Source organism: Entelurus aequoreus, linkage group LG03 (assembly GCF_033978785.1).
Source record: "Entelurus aequoreus isolate RoL-2023_Sb linkage group LG03, RoL_Eaeq_v1.1, whole genome shotgun sequence".
NCBI classification, from domain to species: domain Eukaryota; kingdom Metazoa; phylum Chordata; class Actinopteri; order Syngnathiformes; family Syngnathidae; genus Entelurus; species Entelurus aequoreus.
In genome coordinates this window covers 56,884,232-56,903,339 of record NC_084733.1, presented here as the reverse complement: position 1 = coordinate 56,903,339, position 19,108 = coordinate 56,884,232, and the positions used below count along the sequence as shown (strand labels likewise).

Below are 19,108 nucleotides of genomic sequence, written 5' to 3'. Positions count from 1 at the left end.
AATGTGCTATATAAATAAAGTGGATTGGATTGGATTGGATCTTTATAATCAGAATAGAGCGACTCCATACGCTCCATTGTAAGCGGACAAGCGGACATTGCTCCCATTCATTTACGAGCTAGAATGCATAAAAACGGAAAACATATGTGTGCTTCTGTTACTTAAGGATTGTGAATGATAGTCAAAATCCCCCCCAAAAAGTGATTTTCCCCCTCAAAGGTGAACTTTGATGTTATGGCGTTTGTGTTAAGTGAAGTGTTCCATGCCTCTATTCAGGTAGAACAAACATTTTTGCGTCTTTGATCGGTGGTGTAGGTCAGGGATTCTTAAACTGTGGGCTCATTTAGTGTTATGGAAAATAATCAGTTGATTAAAGTACAGTGTTTACTGTTCCTATATTCAAACACAGTGTTACTGTTCAAACTGTGTGTAATGTTACATTGGCCAAAAATATTAAATATACTTGTTAAATAAAACCTCTGCCTTGTTTTTAATGAATACTTAGGCCTACTATGCTACTGTATTTAACGTTGCCCTCCTAAGACCCGAACTCTTGCATTGCATGCATTTTTTATTTCTCTCAGCTATTTGGGCTTCTTAGGAAATGATGAGCTTAAAAACAAAGAACTATCTTTTAAAATGATGTAGTATATGAGGAAAAAGGGTGTCGACATATGGGGACATTTGTTTAATATTTCAATAGACAAAATAAAGTCAAAGTTGAGGAAGTATTTTTTTAAACTCTTTATTTGGTGCTTGAACACAGCAGCATGAACATGTCATGAAACAAAATTAATTTTACTTACACTACCAAACTATGACTTTAAACTTTTTTTTCCCCCACAGAAACATCTTTACACCTATGTGTGAAAGGCTGTGTAACAGTTGCCATCTGTCTGTAAGCAGAGGAACACCTTGCATGTATTACAATGCATTCAAGTTTTTTTCCTGAGCAGCATTTTGCTCTGCAGCGTACTGCATTTTTCAAGTTTACCACCCTCCTGCGAACTGAGACATGGTCTGGGCGCCTTTTCTCCTGGACAGAAACATCTGGGTCATCCTTCTGCTCTGAAAAATCACAGTTGTCATTGTCATGCTGACTCAAGAAGGTCATGGCCACTTCCATTCGAAATTCAAGGAACTGCGTGACGTTCTTTTTTGAAGTGTCTTTAGTGTACATTAACCAGCTGTTGGCTAACACCAGATCGGTAAAGTGCAATAGCATCCGCAGTGTCCATTTCATTGTACGGCCATTCATGCGATAGTAATAATCGTAATTCTATCGACAAAGTCAACTCCACCCAATACTTGGTCGTGAGATAGTCACAAATCTTTACAGTTTTTGTCCAATCTCTGGAAGGTGTCTTCTGGCTCTCTAGCATGAAGTGAAGTGAATTATATTTATATAGCACTTTTCTCTAGTGACCCAAAGCGCTTTACATAGTGGAACCCATTATCTAAGTTACATTTTTTAACCAGTGTGGGTGGAACTGGGAGCAAGTGGGTGAAGTGTCTTGCCCAAAGACACAACAGCTGTGACGAGGATGGCAGAAGCGGGGATCGAACCTAGAACCCTCAGGTTGCTGGCACGGCCGCTCTACCAATCGAGCTACGCTGCCCCTATGAACAGCAGACATCATCAATATCAGTTTATTGTCATACCACTTCACCATGCAAATCTTTCCATCCTCAGTGGTAATTTGTGCTGGTACATCATATGTCTGCTTTAATTTTTTTGTCAGTGGGTAGCTTCTGTACTGCTTCGGCGACCCGATTCTTCATTACTGTACCAGATAAGTACACCTGTTTCTTCATCATGTGTTCCGCACATTGAATGGATGTGAAAAACCAATCACCAAACACTTTTGTGTGAACATGCAGAGCTTGAGACAGACAAGCTATAACCCAGCTTCCCAAACTCAGATCCCCTGGTTCTTCAACCTGCTCATGAGGTGCATGTATACACCTTGGTAAATGTCAAAGTCCAGCACAATAACATCAGCTATTGGCAGATATTGTTGCCACGGACAAGCTCTCGTGAACGGAATCCCCCACGGGATCAACAATGTCTGACAAATCTTCCCCTCTGATTTATCTCCCTAAATTAACCCCCCGAGTACTTGTGACACAGAATAACGCCCTGAAAATAAATAAAAAAACACAGAGAAAAATCTAATTAAAATCTATATAGATTTATTTATATAACATGTCATATGGTCTTGTACTATAGTAACCAAAATGTTTTAAACAAAATTATCCCAAAATACATTTTAAAAAAGAACTTCCTTTGTTCACAAAATTATCAAAACTAAGTCTTTCTGTCCACATATGTGTACATCATGTTTAACGGCACGGTTAATTGTTACAGTTAATAACTTTTGTAAAAGTTTAACTGTAATAACCAACATTGAACAAGAATTATCCAAGAAATTTGGTGGAATTTTTTACCAGGTGGGTATTTTTGTGGTGTTGTCAGTCATCTTGAATATAACCTGCAATGTGTTATACCCTTCTTCCACCACTAAGTAGCAGTATAACGTCCTTGTAAGTGGACACCAGGCCCTTAGAGAGCAAAATGTAGTATTGTGGCCCACACATTTGAAATCGTGAAGTCCCCATATGTGAATGCAGGGTCCTGGGAGGTTGTTAATGTTGGTCATACTTAGAGAGCCAAGTTTTTTTTATGAGGTGGTTCTTGGTGAAAAAAGTTTGAGAACCACTGCTGTAGGTAGTTACACATTCTTAATTTGATTTAAAATATCTTATTTTTTTTTACTTTCATGGCTATATTAATGTTACATTAATATTTATGACATTATTATAAATGACAGAAAGAAAACATTTTTTTTTACCAAAGCATGTGTAACATCCCTACTTACTCCTCCACTTCGACGCCCCTGCATGCAGTACATGTCAGACAGCAGGCTTTTCAACTGGCGGCCTTAGGGCAAAGTCCGGCCCTTGAATGACCTCAAATCGACCTGCAAGTTTGGATCAAAATGTGTTTTCCCGCAGATTCCTAAAAGACAGACAGCAAGACAGCAGGACCCTCATGCTACATAGTACAGTGGCAGAAAAAAAAAGACAAAATCTATTGAAAAATGAAGATAAAGTAAGTGGTCTCACGCTCCCTTTATTGCTGGCAAATAAAAAGGACCTGTGTTGAGTTCAGGGCAAATAAACATTTGTGTGAAGGAGCTTTTGTAGACCCCCCCCGAGTCCCACACACACACACAAAAAATGTGCTTTTAACATGATACACAATACACTCATATAGAAAATAATATGAATATAAACAGGTTATTTAACAAGGCTGTAGCGTATGTTGCATGTTGTGTGCTCACTTCCTGTTCCTGCTCTTAGCATCTGTCCCAGTCGGCTCAACGCTATGTGACCAGTACGGCGGCAGTCCTCTGAGCATTCAATATGGTGGCGTGACGACGTCCAGCCTCGTTTCATGTGGAAGCAAACTGTGCCCTCCTCCCTCCAAAAGGTCTGTCAGGATGACTGCATGAGACCCGTTAGCCGCTTGCCTGTCAGTGACTTGCCCTGGAAAGATAATGAGCGTTAAAAAATACATGCTTAATACACTGAACAAAAATATAAACTCAACCCTTTTGTTTTTGCTCCCATTTTTCATGGGTTGAAGATCTAAAACGTTTACTATATACACAAAAGACCTGTCAAATATTGTACACAAATCTGTCTAAATCTCTGTTAATGAGCATTTCTACTTTGCCAAGATAATCTATCCCATCTCACAGGTGTGTCATATCAAGATGCTGATTAAACAGCATAATTATAGCACAGGTGTGCCTTAGGCTGCCCCACAATTAAAGGCCACTCTGAAATGTGCAGTTTTATCACACAGCACAATGCCACAGACGTCGTACGTTTTGAGGGAGCGTGCAGTCGGCATGCTGACTGCAGGAATGTCCACCAGAGCTGTTGCCCTTTAATTGAATGTTCATTTCTCTACCATAAGTCATCTCCAAAGGTGTTTCAGAGAATTTGACAATACATCCAACCGGCCTCACAACCGCAGACCTTGTGTAACCACACCAGCCCAGGACCAGCAGATGCACCTCCATGATCATCTGAGACCAGCCACCCGGACAGCTGCTGCAACAATTGGTTTGCATAACCAAATAATTTCTGCACAAACTGTGAGAAACCTTCTCAGGTAAGATTACATTTGATGGCGTCTGGCACGATGGAGAGGTGTTCTCTTCACAAATGAATCCCGGTTTTCACTGTTGAGGGCAGAAGGCACACAGCGTGTGTGGCGTCGTGTGGGAGAGAGGTTTGTGAATCGAGTGGCCCATGGTGGGGGCGGGGTTGTGGTATGGGCAGGCATATGTTATGAAAAACGAACACAAGTGTGTTTAATTGATGGCATTTTGAATGCACAGAGATACAGTAACGAGATCCTGAGGCCCATTGTCGTGCCATTTACCCGAGACCATCATCAGCATGACAGTACACAGCCCCGTGTTGCAAAGATCTGTACACAATTCCTGGAAGCTGAAAACATCCCAGTACTTGCATGGCCAGCATACTCACCGGACATGTCACCCATTGAGCATGTTTGGGATGCTCTGGATCGGCGTATACGACAGCGTGTTCCAGTTCCTATCAATGTCCAGCAACTTTGCACAGCCATTGAAGAGGAGTGGACCAACATTCCACAGGCCACAATCAACTACCTGATCAACTCTATGTGTAGGAGATGTGCTGCGCTGTGTGAGGCAAATGGTGGTCACACCAGATACTGACTGCTTTTCTGACACCCACGCCCCAGATCCCTAATAAAGCAAAACTGCATATTTCAGAGTGACATTTTATTTATAGGCACACCTGAGCAATATTCATGCTGTTTAATCTGCATCTTGATATGCCACACCTGTGAGGTGGGATGGATTATCTCGGCAAAGAAAAAGTGCTCACTAACACAGATTCCGACAGATTTGTGAACAATATTTGAGAGGAATATGTTTTTTTGTGTATATAGTAGGACTGTCAAACGGTTAAAATATTTATTGTGATTAATCGCATTTTGTTTATAGTTAACTCAAAATTAATCGCAATAATCACAGATAGGTATACATTTTCATCATGAATAAGTGTAACCTAGACAGATCATTTTCAGGGCAGGTGTCTTCATATTGCTGCATGACAATGTTTTAACCTTCCCTATTAATTGATCAAATGTAATATTGAGCTTGCTAATCATAACGCAATTGAGGACTCGACCAGAACATGTTACACAAGTTCTTAACGGCACAGCAGGAGGATCAAAAAGGAAGTGTTTGCGTTAATCGCCCGTTAAAAAAATAAGTGTTGTTTTGAAATGTATAGTTAACACATTTTTATCGCTTTAACTTTGACAGCCCTAGTATATAGTAAAAGTTTTTGATCTTTCAGTTCAACTCATGAAAAATCAAAGCAAAAACAAAAGTGTTGTGTTTATATTTTTGTTTAGTATAATAGCACATAATGAAAATTCCATCCATCCATCCATTGTCTACTGCTTGTTTCATGCAGTACAATTAGTGTAGAAAGGTGATGATTGCAGTAGTAATACTGCAGTAGTAGAGGGGCAGCCATTATACTTTGGGGCATCTTACCACGCTGCGGGTGAACTTCTCCAAGGAGGTGCGGCGGCCTTGTTCGGGATCGGCAGGCTGCTGCTGCGAGAGGTGGGAGCAGGGAGGAAGGGCATGGTGGATTTTGGGTGAGGCACAGGGGGTGATGAGGTGACCAGTGATGTCGTTAGCTCGTGGAGGAACCACGGCGAGTGTTGCAATTATGACTGGGTCAAGCACACAAAAGGTAGAAGCAGCAGCAACATTTTAATTTAACAGGAACTAACACAAGTAGATGTGCTTGGATGGAAGGCAACACTATGAAATATTTGGAGTATTGTTTACAAAATGACATCCAAACATTGGTCACGTCATTCATTTATTTATTATAGTGAAGTTAAATAAATTCATATAGCGCTTTTCTCCAGCGACTCAAAGCGCTTTACATAGTGAAACCCATTATCTACGTCTTTAAGCTACATGTAAACCAGTGTAGGTGGCACTGGGAGCAGGTGGTTAAGTGTCTTGCCCAAGGACACAACGGCAGTGACGAAGATGGCGGAAGTGGGGTTCGAACCTGGAACCCTCAAGTTGCAGGCACGGCCGCTCTACCCACCGAGCCACGCTACCAATTATAGGTACTCTAGATTTGACTTTATATTGTACAGTTGACCTTTTTTTTCAAATATATAATAATTATATTTCAATATGCCATTACTAAATATACAGCACAATATTAAATCAAAATCAAATATAATACTAAATATAATTTAAAATTGACCGTACCAATTGAATTGACTTATGGTATTACATTGATATTAAATGAATAATAATCACGCTTTTATTAAATATAAAATAATAAGTATATTAGGTGTATGATGATATATAATAAAAAATGTATTTACAAAACCCAAAACCAGTGAAGTTGGCACGTTGTGTGATTCGTAAATAAAAACAGAATACAATGATTTGCAGATCCTTTTCAACTTATATTCAATTGAATAGACTGCAAAGACAAGATGTTTAATGTTCAAACTAAGAAACTTATTTTTTTTTTTTTGGCAAATAACCATTAACTCAGAATTTAATGGCAGCAACACATTGCAAAAAAGTTGGCATCCGCTTCAGCATCCGTGGCGTACCACTTCGTGGCTGAGTTGCTGTTGTTCCCAAACTTTTCCATTTTCTTGTAATAAAGCCGACAGTTGACTTAGGAATATTTAGGAGTGAGGACATTTTACGACTCCACAGTTTCCAAAAGCAATTTGAAATGTGGACTCGTCAGACCACAGAGCACTTTTCCACTTTGCATCAGTCCATCTTAGATGAGCTCGGGTGTTGTTGATAAATGGCTTTCGCTTTTCATAGTAGAGTTTTAACTTGCACTTACAGATGTAGCGACCAACTGTGGTTACTGACAGTGGTTTACACACTGATGCCGCTTGTTGATGCAGTACCACCTGAGGGATCAAAGGTAATATCATAGCTTACGTGCAGTGATTTCTCCAGATTCTCTGAACCTTTTGATGATATTACGAACCGTAGATGGTGAAATCCCTAAATCCCTTGCAATAGCTTGTTGAGAAATGTTGTTCGACAATTTGCTCAAGCATTTCTTCACAAAGTGGTGACCCTCACCCCATCTTTGTTTGTGAATGACTGAGCATTTCATGGAAGCTGCTTTTATACCCAATCATGGCACCCACCTGTTCCCAATTAGCCTGATCACCTTTGGGATGTTCCAAATAAGTGTTCGATGAGCATTTCTCAACTTTCTTAGTCTTGTTTGCCACTTCTGCCAGCTTTTTTTAAACATGTTGCAGGCATCTAATATTTGTAAAAAATAACAACGTTTTTTAGTTTGAACGTTAAGTATCTTGTCTTTTCAGTCAATTCAATTGAATATAGATTGAAAAGGATTTGCAAATCCTTGTATTCAGGGCCGGCCCGTGGCATAGGCCGTATAGGCAAATGCTAAGGGCGCCGTCCATCAGGGGGCGCCAAGCCAGTGCCACAAATGTTGGAGGGAAAAAAAAAAAAAAAAGTTGGTACTATTATTTCTAAATACAAAAAATAATCCCACGTTAATTAAAATGCAAAGTAAAGCCTATTTAATAGAAATATTATTTGTTACAACATTACGCCCCCCATCCCCCCGCACGGTGCGCCCCCTCCCTTCCCGCATCATGACTCTTACCACATCAAAAAATCAACACAAGATGTCAAAACGGCCAAAACTGTCAGGTGCCCAGGGAAGAAAAATCAGAAAAGAAGAGGAGGAGAAACGAGAAAAAGACAGAGGTAGCAGGTAGGTAACGTTAGCCTACATTAAATTATTTGTCTGTTACAGAATGTGATAGTAACCTGGCTTTTTAGCATTAAGCTAATGTTACATGATTCGGCAATTGCTAATCAATAAATAGCTAGTTCTGTTTTAACGTCGGGTTAATATTGTGGAAGGGGCTAAATTGTTATGGAAAATAATAATGTAACGTTAGGTAATTACAGTACTCCCACCTTACATTCCTCAGGGACATTTGTATTAGATCTTTTAAGCAGGTGTTTTTTGTTTACATTGTTATTGCCTTCTGGTTAGCTAATGTTTGCCCTGCAGGTAATAGTCACTTTTCCACCCCTTTATATATTAGGTATAGTTGTAAGCCTAGTTGTTAAAGTGCACATCATTAATGTTAATTAAGCAATATCACATGAGAGGGAATGCTGTTTTTTAATTTGAGCACTGTTGTGATTCGGTTAAAGATAATCATAACATAACATTCTCATATAATATGTTAATTTGCTTTCTTTAAGTAAAAAAAAAGGTCAAAGACAAAGATATTCGGTTTCTTGTGAGTATATACACTTCACTGCCGATGTGGGGGGGCGCCACCTAAAATCTTGCCTAGGGCGCCAGATTGGTTAGGGCCAGGCCTGCTTGTATTTGTTTTCATTTACGACTTACACAACATGCCAACTTCACTGGTTTTGGGTTTTGTAATTTGACGATATCCATCCATGTCTTCCCAGCACTTTGTTGCTTCTTTTTTTTTTTTTTTGTAAATCATGCACCACACGCTAAAAGTTCTATGATATCAAACATATTTAGATTTATTATTAATAATAGGAAATAAGGGACATAATCATGATATTCATCCATCCATTTTTTACCGCTTGTTCCTCTCTGGGTCGCGGTGCTGGAGCCTATCCCAGCTGTATATGTTATCATATGTTTATATACACATTGGAGACTTCATTGCGTACAGTGGCACAATGATTGACTATAATAAGTGATGTGCCAAGTTAAATTGCCTTTATAAGAAATAAAATAATACATTAACACTTAAGAGCTAAAAAAACAAACTACGGACTAATACAAATAAAACAAGTAAATTGAAAATATTAGTAACTGTTCCTGGTAAAATCCAATCTGCAACCACAATAAGAAACATTTAGTTAAATTAACAAAAAATTTAAGGGTTAATAAAGATTGAAGAACATTAAAAAATAGTTTATTACTTTTGTAACTTTTTCAACATATTGAGTTTAAACAATTACAATCTGCTTCTCTTCTGACTGGCATGTTTATGAAAACGAAGATCCTGTAGTTAATCTCATATTTCTGTTAATCCTAATGTTGTGACCGCTGTTGTCCCTGCTAAATAAACACTTATTAACCTTTAGTAGCAAGCCAAAAAATGTACGTAGGTGCACTTTAAAATATTTAGTATACAAAAATGCTTTTTTCATGCATTTATTCATAGAGTAAACAAACCAAATGTGGAAAACTATGGATGTCATGGTCCGAGGAAGCAGCAGCTCACCTTCTTTCTCGCAAACAGGAGGTCTTGGTAGACATTGGACCTCAAAAAGCGTGCATAGCTGTCACTTTTCATCAGCGTGAAGATGTGCTCCTGAAACAGAAGGACAACACAGTTGAAGGGCGTCACACTTCACCAACGTACTGTGAAGCGGACCCTCCATGGAGGACGAGCCCAATCTAGCCATTGATGGATTTAGTCGCCTCATTAGGTCCTGACAACACAGCCACTGAATGAAAGATGTTGCTGCATCACAGCCTCTATACCACGGGACCCCAAACTCCAGGTTTTCCCCAAAATCCAGCATGTGGGAAGTCCCAAGTTAAAAAAAATAAAAATAAAATAAAAATATATTTATTATTATTTAAATATTTTTTAAATCTGTCCTTTCTAATCCATTTTCTACCGCTTGTTACTCTTGGGGTCTCCTGGCTGCTCATGCAAATCATTTTGTCTCAAATGCATAAGTGTAGGCTCTTTCAGTAAATTAGTGCGCGAGGAATATATACTGTATATATATATATATATATATATATATATATATATATATATATATATATATATATATATATATATATATATATATATATATATATATATATATACACACACATGTATAGAATTGTATTTTTATTTTTTATTTTTTTAACCCAAAAGTTTGGGGACCCCTGCTCTATACCTTAGAACAGTGATTCTCAAACTGTGGTACGTGTAGCACTAGTTCCATCTAGTGGTACACCAAATAATCACTTAATTAAATATTCAAAGACAACCGTTCAAAGTGTGTAATGTTACAGTGGCCAAAAACAATATACTTGTTAAAAAAATATCTGCCTTGTTTTTAATGTATACTCAAGCCCTGGGGCGTAACCAGCATTTGACAAATACCAAGGTCAAACATTTGTGGTCCAAGAGGAGCTTTCAAAGGATGAAAGCATGGGTATCCCAGCACCATATAAATAATATTACCTTGAGCAACTAAAGGATTTTCCAAAATAACAAAAGCATTCATTCAGGTAGAACTATCACATATTACATTATCTAACATCTTTGACTATCAGCATGATATTGTAAGAGTCCACTTTTTATATTAATATGCTGAATTTTTAGCGTATTCGAAAATTGTAACATTATTAGAACATACATTTTGAAAACATCACTACAATTTAAACTACGACAGGGATTTGAACCTACGACGTCCTGCTTTGAAACACAAGCACTAATGACGTGCACCACCCGAGCTAGCGAAAGTCTGTAAGGCAAATCTGTCCCCATATTATTATCAGTGACAGAGTATGATGGCACCAGGAATACGCTTGGGGTAACATTTTATATAAAAGCGCCTTGCCATTCAATAATTTACATTTGAAACGTGCTTCTTCATGCAAAATGCCCCCCACCCCCCAACCACACACACACACACACACACACACACACACACACACACACACACACACACACACACACACACACACACACACACACAGATCGCAAAGCCCCACATGTTCTGTATTTAGAGCGGGGCGGGCTAGATCTCTGTGAACAGAACCTGACTGACATGACAACGGTATTATACAGACAGCGTTTCACAACAATTTCACTTAGGTGAAAACAAAGGGGGGCCGAATGTAAACGTTCAGTCACACTTTTGTAGCAGATATATTTCTCACATTTAGCTCACTTTTCTCACATTTAGCTAATTTTCATCCCATTTAAGTTTAAATTAAATGTTGACTCTAAATATTGAATGAAAATCCAAATGTTACATTTAAATCTAAATCTTAAATCTAAACCTAAATCTTAAACCTAAATCTGAATGTTGAATCCAAACCTAAATTTTAAATGTAAATGTTAAATTTAAATCTAAATGTTGAATACAAATGTAAATCTATATCTTAAATCTAAATCCTAAACTTAAATCTGAGCGATAAATAATAAATCTTAATCTAAATTTAAATGTAAAATCTAAATCCAAATATTAAATCTAAACCTAAATGTTAAATCTTAATCCAAATATTATATCTAAACCTATAGATGTTAAATCTAAATATATATCTTAAATCTACACCTAAATCTTAAATCTAAGTCTAAAGCTACACCTAAATGTCAAATCTAAAACTAAATGTTAAATCAAAATTGTAATTCTAAACCTACATTTGAAATCTAAATCTTAAATGTAAATCTTAAATGTAAATCTTGAATCTAAATGTGAGCACTAAATGTTAAACCTAAACCTAAATGTTAAAACTAGATCTAAACTGCCATATGTACGAACATGCTCAATCACGTTTCCATATTACGTTTAAATAAATGCAAACTTTCAGAAATGTCATGAAATTTTACTTGCAGCTTCATATCCTGCTTGCATTTCACAGGATTTCACAGATAATGTTCAGTAACTACAGAAGGTAGACTTTCTGTCGTCATTCAGCCTTCTTGACTGCACTTAAATGTAGAATATACTTATAATATATTTATATTATTCATATATTATATATATAATATATTATATATATTATATTATTCATTATTATTATTGTCTGTTGTGAGCGAACTGTGGTGCTGAATTTCCCCCAGGGATCAATAAAGTACTTTCTATTTTATTCTATTGTAAAATTCCTTATCTACCATGAAATATCAAACACTGTAGACAGAAAGTGGCACAGAAACCAAACAATGAATAAAACACTGTTTTCTTACTACTGTGCATGACAAACATGCTGTAGGTACATTACCTGAGCATCCTCAAAGCTGTAACGTCCAGGGTCCTTCAGGTTGTGGCTTGTGCGCTCGTAGCTGTGAGAGTCCAGGTTGATGGAACTTGGTGCTCCCTCGGCCAAGAACTCCTGCCAGATCTCCTGCGCGCGGGACGCAACCTCCTGCAGCGGCCGTCGCTTCAGATCCTGCACCGCTAACCAAAATCTGAAAAAGAAACATACATTATTAAAGGCCTACTGAAATGAATTTTTTTTATTTAAACGGGGATAGCAGATCTATTCTATGTGTCATACTTGATCATTTCGCGATATTGCCATATTTTTGCTGAAAGGATTTAGTATAGAACAACGACGATAAAGATTGCAACTTTTGGTATCTGATAAAAAAAAGGCTTGCACCTACCGGAAGTAGCGTGACGTAGTCAGTTGAACATATACGCAAAGTTCCCTATTGTTTACAATGATGGCCGCATGAAGTGAGAGAGATTCGGACCGAGAAAGCGACAATTTCCCCATTAATTTGAGCGAGGATGAAAGATTTGTGGATGAGTAAAGTGCAAGTGAAGGACTAGTGGGGAGTTGAAGCTATTCAGATAGGGAAGATGCTGTGAGAGCCGGGGGTGACCTGATATTCAGCTGGGAATGACTACAACAGTAAATAAACACAAGACATATATATACTCTATTAGCCACAACACAACCAGGCTTATATTTAATATGCCACAAATTAATCCTGCATAAAAACACCTGCGTGTTTGTTATGCTAGCTCCTAGCTCCTCTGCTAGCTCCTAGCTCCATAGAACACGCCAATACAATTCAAACACCTGCTCAACACACACAATCACTCAGCCCAAAAGACCGTTTACCTAACCCAAGGTTCATAAAGCTTATATATTTTTAAAAAGTTACGTACGTGACGCGCACATACGGTCAAGTTATCGAATGTTTAGCAGCCAAGGCTGCATACTCACGGTACCTGATATTCAGCTGGGAATGACTACAACAGTAAATAAACACAAGACATATATATACTCTATTAGCCACAACACAACCAGGCTTATATTTAATATGCCACAAATTAATCCTGCATAAAAACACCTGCGTGTTTGTTATGCTAGCTCCTAGCTCCTCTGCTAGCTCCTAGCTCCATAGAACACGCCAATACAATTCAAACACCTGATCAACACACACAATCACTCAGCCCAAAAGACCGTTCACCTAACCCAAGGTTCATAAAGCTTATATATTTTTAAAAAGTTACGTACGTGACGCGCACGTACGGTACGGTACGTGTTATGCTAGCTCCTAGCTCCTCTGCTAGCTCCTAGCTCCATAGAACACGCCAATACAATTCAAACACATGATCAACACACACAATCACTCAGCCCAAAAGACCGTTCACCTAACCCAAGGTTCATAAAGCTTATATATTTTAAAAAAGTTACGTACATACGCAAAAAAAAGCCAAAGCTGCATACTCACAGTAGCACGTCTGCGTCTTTGTCATCCAAATCAAAGTAATCCTGGTAAGAGTCTGTGTTGTCCCAGTTCTCTACAGGCGTCTGTGTATCCAAGTCAAAAGTCCTCCTGGTTAGAGTCTCTGTTATCCGAGTTCTTCCATCTTGACTGCATCTTTCGGGAATGTAAACAAAGAAGCGCCGGCTGTGTACTGTTGTGGCTGACTACGTTCGAAAAATACGTCCATTTCGCACCGACAACTTTCTTCTTTGCTTGCTCGGCTTCCTTCTCCATAATGCAATGAACATGATTGAAACAGATTCACGAACACAGATGTCCAGAATACTGTGGAATTATGAAATGAAAACAGAGCTTTTTCGTATTGGCTTCAATGTGGAAGGCATACCCGTGTTCGCCGGTTTACGTCACGCGTATACGTCATCCTCAGAGGCGTTTCGAACCGGAAGTTTAGCGGCAAATTTAAAATGTCACTTTATAAGTTAACCCGGCCGTATTGGCATGTGTTATAATGTTAAGATTTCATCATTGATATATAAACTATCAGACTGCGTGGTCGGTAGTAGTGGGTTTCAGTAGGCCTTTAAGTCAACAAAAAAAAGATTTTATTATAAATAAATACATTTTAAGTATTTATTGTTTTTAGAGGGAAACACTGTTGATTTATTGCATGGGAGTGGGTAGTATACATTAGGATTTTATCAATACTAATACCAATATCGATATCCTATTTGTACTAAATGTACTAGGTGAAAATAAAATGTGAAAAAAATATATTTATATTAGTATTTTTATTAGCACACAAGATTGTACACCACCAACTTTATGTAATATCTCACAGCAGGCAAATACACCTGTTTTTTAAGTCTTAAACAAGTCAACTATGTTTGTAGTGCAAGGTGCAATACAGTTGTTATGTCATCATTTTGTAAAGACTACAGACTACTCCTCCCCTTTAAATTGTCCAAAATGTCTCTCTTTATCCCCCAACTGAGGTTGTGTGGGAGGACGAGAGGAAAAGGTCAATGACGTGGGTGGGGCTTAAGTATTAGGGGGCGGAGCTCGAAAATCAGAAGGTGACTGGGGTTGACAAAATCTAAATTTCGAAAAAATGTCCTGATAATATTTTATTTTTGGAATAAAGTCTTTAGGAGGTGACTGACAAAGGGAGACAGAAGGCAAAATAATAAAATCCTGGTCCGTGACTTCCCTTGATGACGCCGGCGGAGTGATGTCATCGCCGCGCGCCGGTTTAGTGACGTCATCGGAGCTTGAGTGGATTCGCTCGACCGCCCATGCAGTGAAATGTTTGGCAAAGTGGTGAATTGGATTACCAAACTTCGGCGGCGAGGAATACTGGGCTGCTTGTGGTGTCCTGCTGTCCGGAGGAGGAGTTTGGGGGAACGACGCGTCCTTACGGCGAGGAGAAGTCTTTCTGGCTGGCTTCTGTCTTCTTTCTGTCACGGCTTGGTTGCGGCTTACTGCGCGGTTCGTTTTCCCGGGATGCAAACGGACGACTCCGGACAGGACTTGCAGGTAGGAACATCATTTAATTCTCAAAAAACACTCAAAGAAGTACGAAAACAGAAAACCAACCGACGGAACAAGGTGCCAATCGCACTCGAAACTAAACTTAGCGTAGGCTAGGGGACAAGCAAAACTTACGTGACGCGAGCATGAAGCAAACAAAGAAGCCAGACCGACTGACTGGCAAAGGCAGGCTTAAATAATGTCTCTTGATGAGCAACAGGTGAGGGCCCCAACACAAGAGGAAGGTGCAAATAATAAGTAGCCATGGTAACAAACTCAGGAGGTGCACAAACAGGAACTAAAGGAGTCCAAAACAAACAGAAAACACAAAACATGATCCGGACCGCGGATCATGACACATATGAAGCGTAAAATACGACAACGGAGACCCCAGACTGTTGAACAACTTAAGCTGTACATCAAGCAAGAATGGGAAAAAATTCCACTTGAAAAGCTTCAAAAATTGGTCTCCTCAGTTCCCAAACGTTTACTGAGTGTTGTTAAAAGAAAAGGCCATGTAACACAGTGGTAAAAATGCCCCTGTGCCAACTTTTTTGCAATGTGTTGCTGCTGTTAAATTCTAAGTTAATAATTATTCGCCCAAAAAAATGAAGTTTCTTAGTTCGAACATTAAATATCTTGTCTTTGCAGTCTATTCAATTGAATATAAGTTGAAAAGGATTTGCAAATCATTGTATTTTGTTTTTATTTACGAATTACACAACGTGCCAACTTCACTGGTTTTGGGTTTTGGACATGACTCTGGGCTGGACAGGATGTTTAAAAAAATAAATAAATACAAATAAATTAAATTGCCGCGCCCGTGTGTACAGGATGTAAAAAGGATGTGACGCAGGGGACCCCGCCTCTTCAGAATGGCCGTGCCCGCCTATACAGGAAGTGATGTCATCTAAATAGCAGCCCCCAATGGCTTCAAGGCATGCAAAATGAATGAGTTAATGAATGAATGAATTAATTAATAAATTAAGCGTTCGAACACTGAGACATGCTTCGCACATGGAGGCATATTTGGCGCAATGTAAATGTTTGGAAGCCGAAAAGGTCGCAAATAGAGGCGTTAATAAATCAAGGTTCCACTGTACTTCCCCTCCCTTCCCCCACCACCAGAACAGTAAATGACCATCTCACCGTAGGTTCTCTGAGCTGAATTCTGACTCCAAGAACCTCAGGAACTGTTCTCGTCCTGCGGTGTCTTTTAGAGCTTCCTCTAAGGAGAAGCCCCACTTCTTCACCCGTTGCTGGCTCGGATCCCGACTGCTCCAACCAGAGAAAAAGCAGGTCTAACACTGTACGTCAGCAACTTTAGCCACACTCCAGGCGCCACTTCTCTTGCCTCACCTTGCCTCCAGGTCCCAAAAGGAGGAGTCATCACTGACCCAAGGGTTGGAGGGCTCAGTGGGCGACACGAAGGGGTCGTAGTCCATGAACTGCTCAGTGTAGCCCATCAGGCTGTCTGCCACTTTGGAAACCTTCAAGCAGTGTCGGTCCAGCTGGATGTTGAGGAAGGTGATCTGAAGGAAGAGAGAGGCAGTAATGGGGATGCTAAATAAAGTAAAAAGTTAATTATGAAGGATATGGTGCCATCTTTATTACCTCCTTCTGAACGTCCTCTTTGGTGGGCTTCCTGGCGGGCTGAGAGCTCATGTGGATTGGACTTGGCTGGCTGTGGTTATCATCAGGTAACCCATAAACTGACTGGAGAAGGTGAGAAGATAAACACTTTTATGAACTTTATTTCTAAAATAATTTATGCAGTTTTAGCTCTCCTCACCTTTTTGACCCTGTGTGGGTTTTTCTCTCTGCGGCACTTGCGGATATCCATTTCTGTGGTGTTGACGCAGCCTGGCTGTGAAAGAAGGGGGAGCGTTTCTGGGTCGGAGAACAGTGTTTTCTCCAGCTTGTGTTGGCATTGTGCTCAATACAAAGCCTTTGTCCAATTCCATCAAACCACGCTCACAAAGGCCTGTGTGCAGAGTGACTCGCACACACATAATGGAACTCTCACCTCATTCACTTGCCTCGCAAGGTAAGATTTTATTGTTAATTTTTTGCTCATCTGCATTTCTTTTCTCATTTCTGCAGCAGGCATGACTTTTGGTGTGACTCACCACTGGTCGATGGACATCCCAGAATGCCCTCTCTTGGCTATCCAGGATCTTCCTTTCTGCCTTGTCCTTCTTTCTGTCGATTCTGTTAATTAAATACAACTTGTGGAGACTTTGTACTTTTTAGTAATGAAAAGGAATAAGAAATACATGTATTTTTTGAGTACATTTCCGGAGTGTGTGTCAGTCTGACTTGGACTAAATACGTGCTTGCCGATTCTCTCTGTCCTTTTGTTCTCTAGACCAGTGGTCCCCAACCTTTTTGTAACTGCGGACCGGTCAACGTGTGTGTGTGTGTGGGGGGAGGGGGGGTGCGAACGGACCGGGTTCGGGGTGGGGGGAGGGTGCATGAGTATGTACATATAGCAAAGTGTTAGTTGCTTCTCTTGGACTGATTTTGTGTATGTGCACACACTCCCTGCGAATACAGGTGGGTGAGAAAGTTGAGGGTGACGAGCCTAAACGACAAACAAATTCCTTGAACCGCAGTGAATGTTTATTCAGTATAATTAGTAATTGTGAAAATTATAGATATTATATTATCTATCTATATATTTATAGATAAAGTCTCTATGTTTTGTTAAATCACTTAAGGAAACGTAAGCTACATCTTGGTGTTCTTGTTGTATTATTTTTGTTTGTTTTTTAAAAAGTAACTTAGAGCAATATGCAGGGGGAGCGTTTCTGGGTCGGAGTATGTACATATAGCAAAGTGGTAGTTGCTTCTCTTGGACTGATTTTGTGTATGTGCACACACTCCCTGCGTATACAGGTGGGTGACAAAGTTGAGGGTGACGAGCCTAAACGGCAAACAAATTCCTTGAACCGCAGTGAATGTTTATTCAGTATAATTACTAATTGTGAAAATTATAGATATTATATTATCTATCTATATATTTATAGATAAAGTCTCTATGTTTTGTTAAATCACTTAAGGTAACGTAAGCTACATCTTGGTGTTCTTGTTGTATTATTTTTGTTTGTTTTTTAAAAAGTAACTTAGAGCAATATGCAAACAGTGCCTTTAATCCATTATATGGGGAATAATCACGTTGTTGCAAACACTCTACATCTCCCAATGATGCCACAAATGCATCCACTCACTTGACTTGAGCCTCAGCTTGCATGAAGATAAACTCCCACTTTCTGGCAAAAGCCCTCTGTAGTCTAGCAAGGTTCTCCTGCAGAATGCAAACAAACTTGACGTTAGAGAAAAATCACTCAGAATCTAATAATTGCCTTATTCATTCACAGCGTTCACTTGTGCTGTCAAATGATTAACTTACTTAATCAGATTAATCACGTTTTAAATTGAATTTAAATTATTCATTGCAGGTTGTTATTCCATCCATCCATCCATCTTCTTCCGCTTATCCGAGGTCGGGTCGCGGGGGCAGCAGCCTAAGCAGGGAAGCCCAGACTTCCCTCTCCCCAGCCACATCGTCCAGCTCCTCCCGGGGGATCCCGAGGCGTTCCCAGGCCAGCCGGGAGACAAAGTCTTCCCAACGTGTCCTGGGTCTTCCCCGTGCCCTCCTACCGGTAGGACGTGCCCTAAACACCTGCCTAGGGAGGCGTTCGGGTGGCATCCTGACCAGATGCCCGAACCACCTCCTCTCGATGTGGAGGAGCAGCGGCTTTACTTTGAGCTCCCCCCGGATGGCAGAGCTTCTCACCCTATCTCTAAGGGAGAGCCCCGCCACCCGTTGGAGGAAACTCATTTCGGCCGCTTGTACCCGTGATCTTGTTCTTTCGGTCATAACCCAAAGCTCATGACCATAAGTGAGGATGGGAACGTAGATCGACCGGTAAATTGAGAGCTTTGCCTTCCGGCTCAGCTCCTTCTTCACCACAACAG

The 19,108-nt window shown here is 39.7% G+C and overlaps 1 protein-coding gene across 4 annotated transcripts in view; it reads right to left on the bottom strand.

Moving 5' to 3' along the window:
- Positions 1–761: 761 nt before the first annotated feature.
- LOC133646660 (regulator of G-protein signaling 6-like) overlaps positions 762–19,108 on the bottom strand; it is a 183,802-nt gene continuing 165,455 nt past the window's right edge. For 2 of the 4 annotated variants that reach the window (XM_062042258.1, XM_062042260.1), the window contains 10 exons: positions 18,358–18,434; positions 17,257–17,338; positions 16,920–16,994; positions 16,742–16,843; positions 16,487–16,659; positions 16,277–16,402; positions 12,139–12,325; positions 9,407–9,496; positions 5,628–5,690; positions 762–3,549 (listed from right to left, as the gene is read on the bottom strand). In XM_062042258.1, the coding sequence (XP_061898242.1) occupies positions 3,499–3,549; positions 5,628–5,690; positions 9,407–9,496; positions 12,139–12,325; positions 16,277–16,402; positions 16,487–16,659; positions 16,742–16,843; positions 16,920–16,994; positions 17,257–17,338; positions 18,358–18,434 (1,026 nt within the window). In that variant the 3' untranslated portion in view covers positions 762–3,498. Of the gene's footprint in view, positions 3,550–5,627; positions 5,813–9,406; positions 9,497–12,138; positions 12,326–16,276; positions 16,403–16,486; positions 16,660–16,741; positions 16,844–16,919; positions 16,995–17,256; positions 17,339–18,357; positions 18,435–19,108 lie in introns of all 4 variants that reach the window. The other 2 variants (XR_009825329.1, XM_062042259.1) reach the window with 2 other exon arrangements.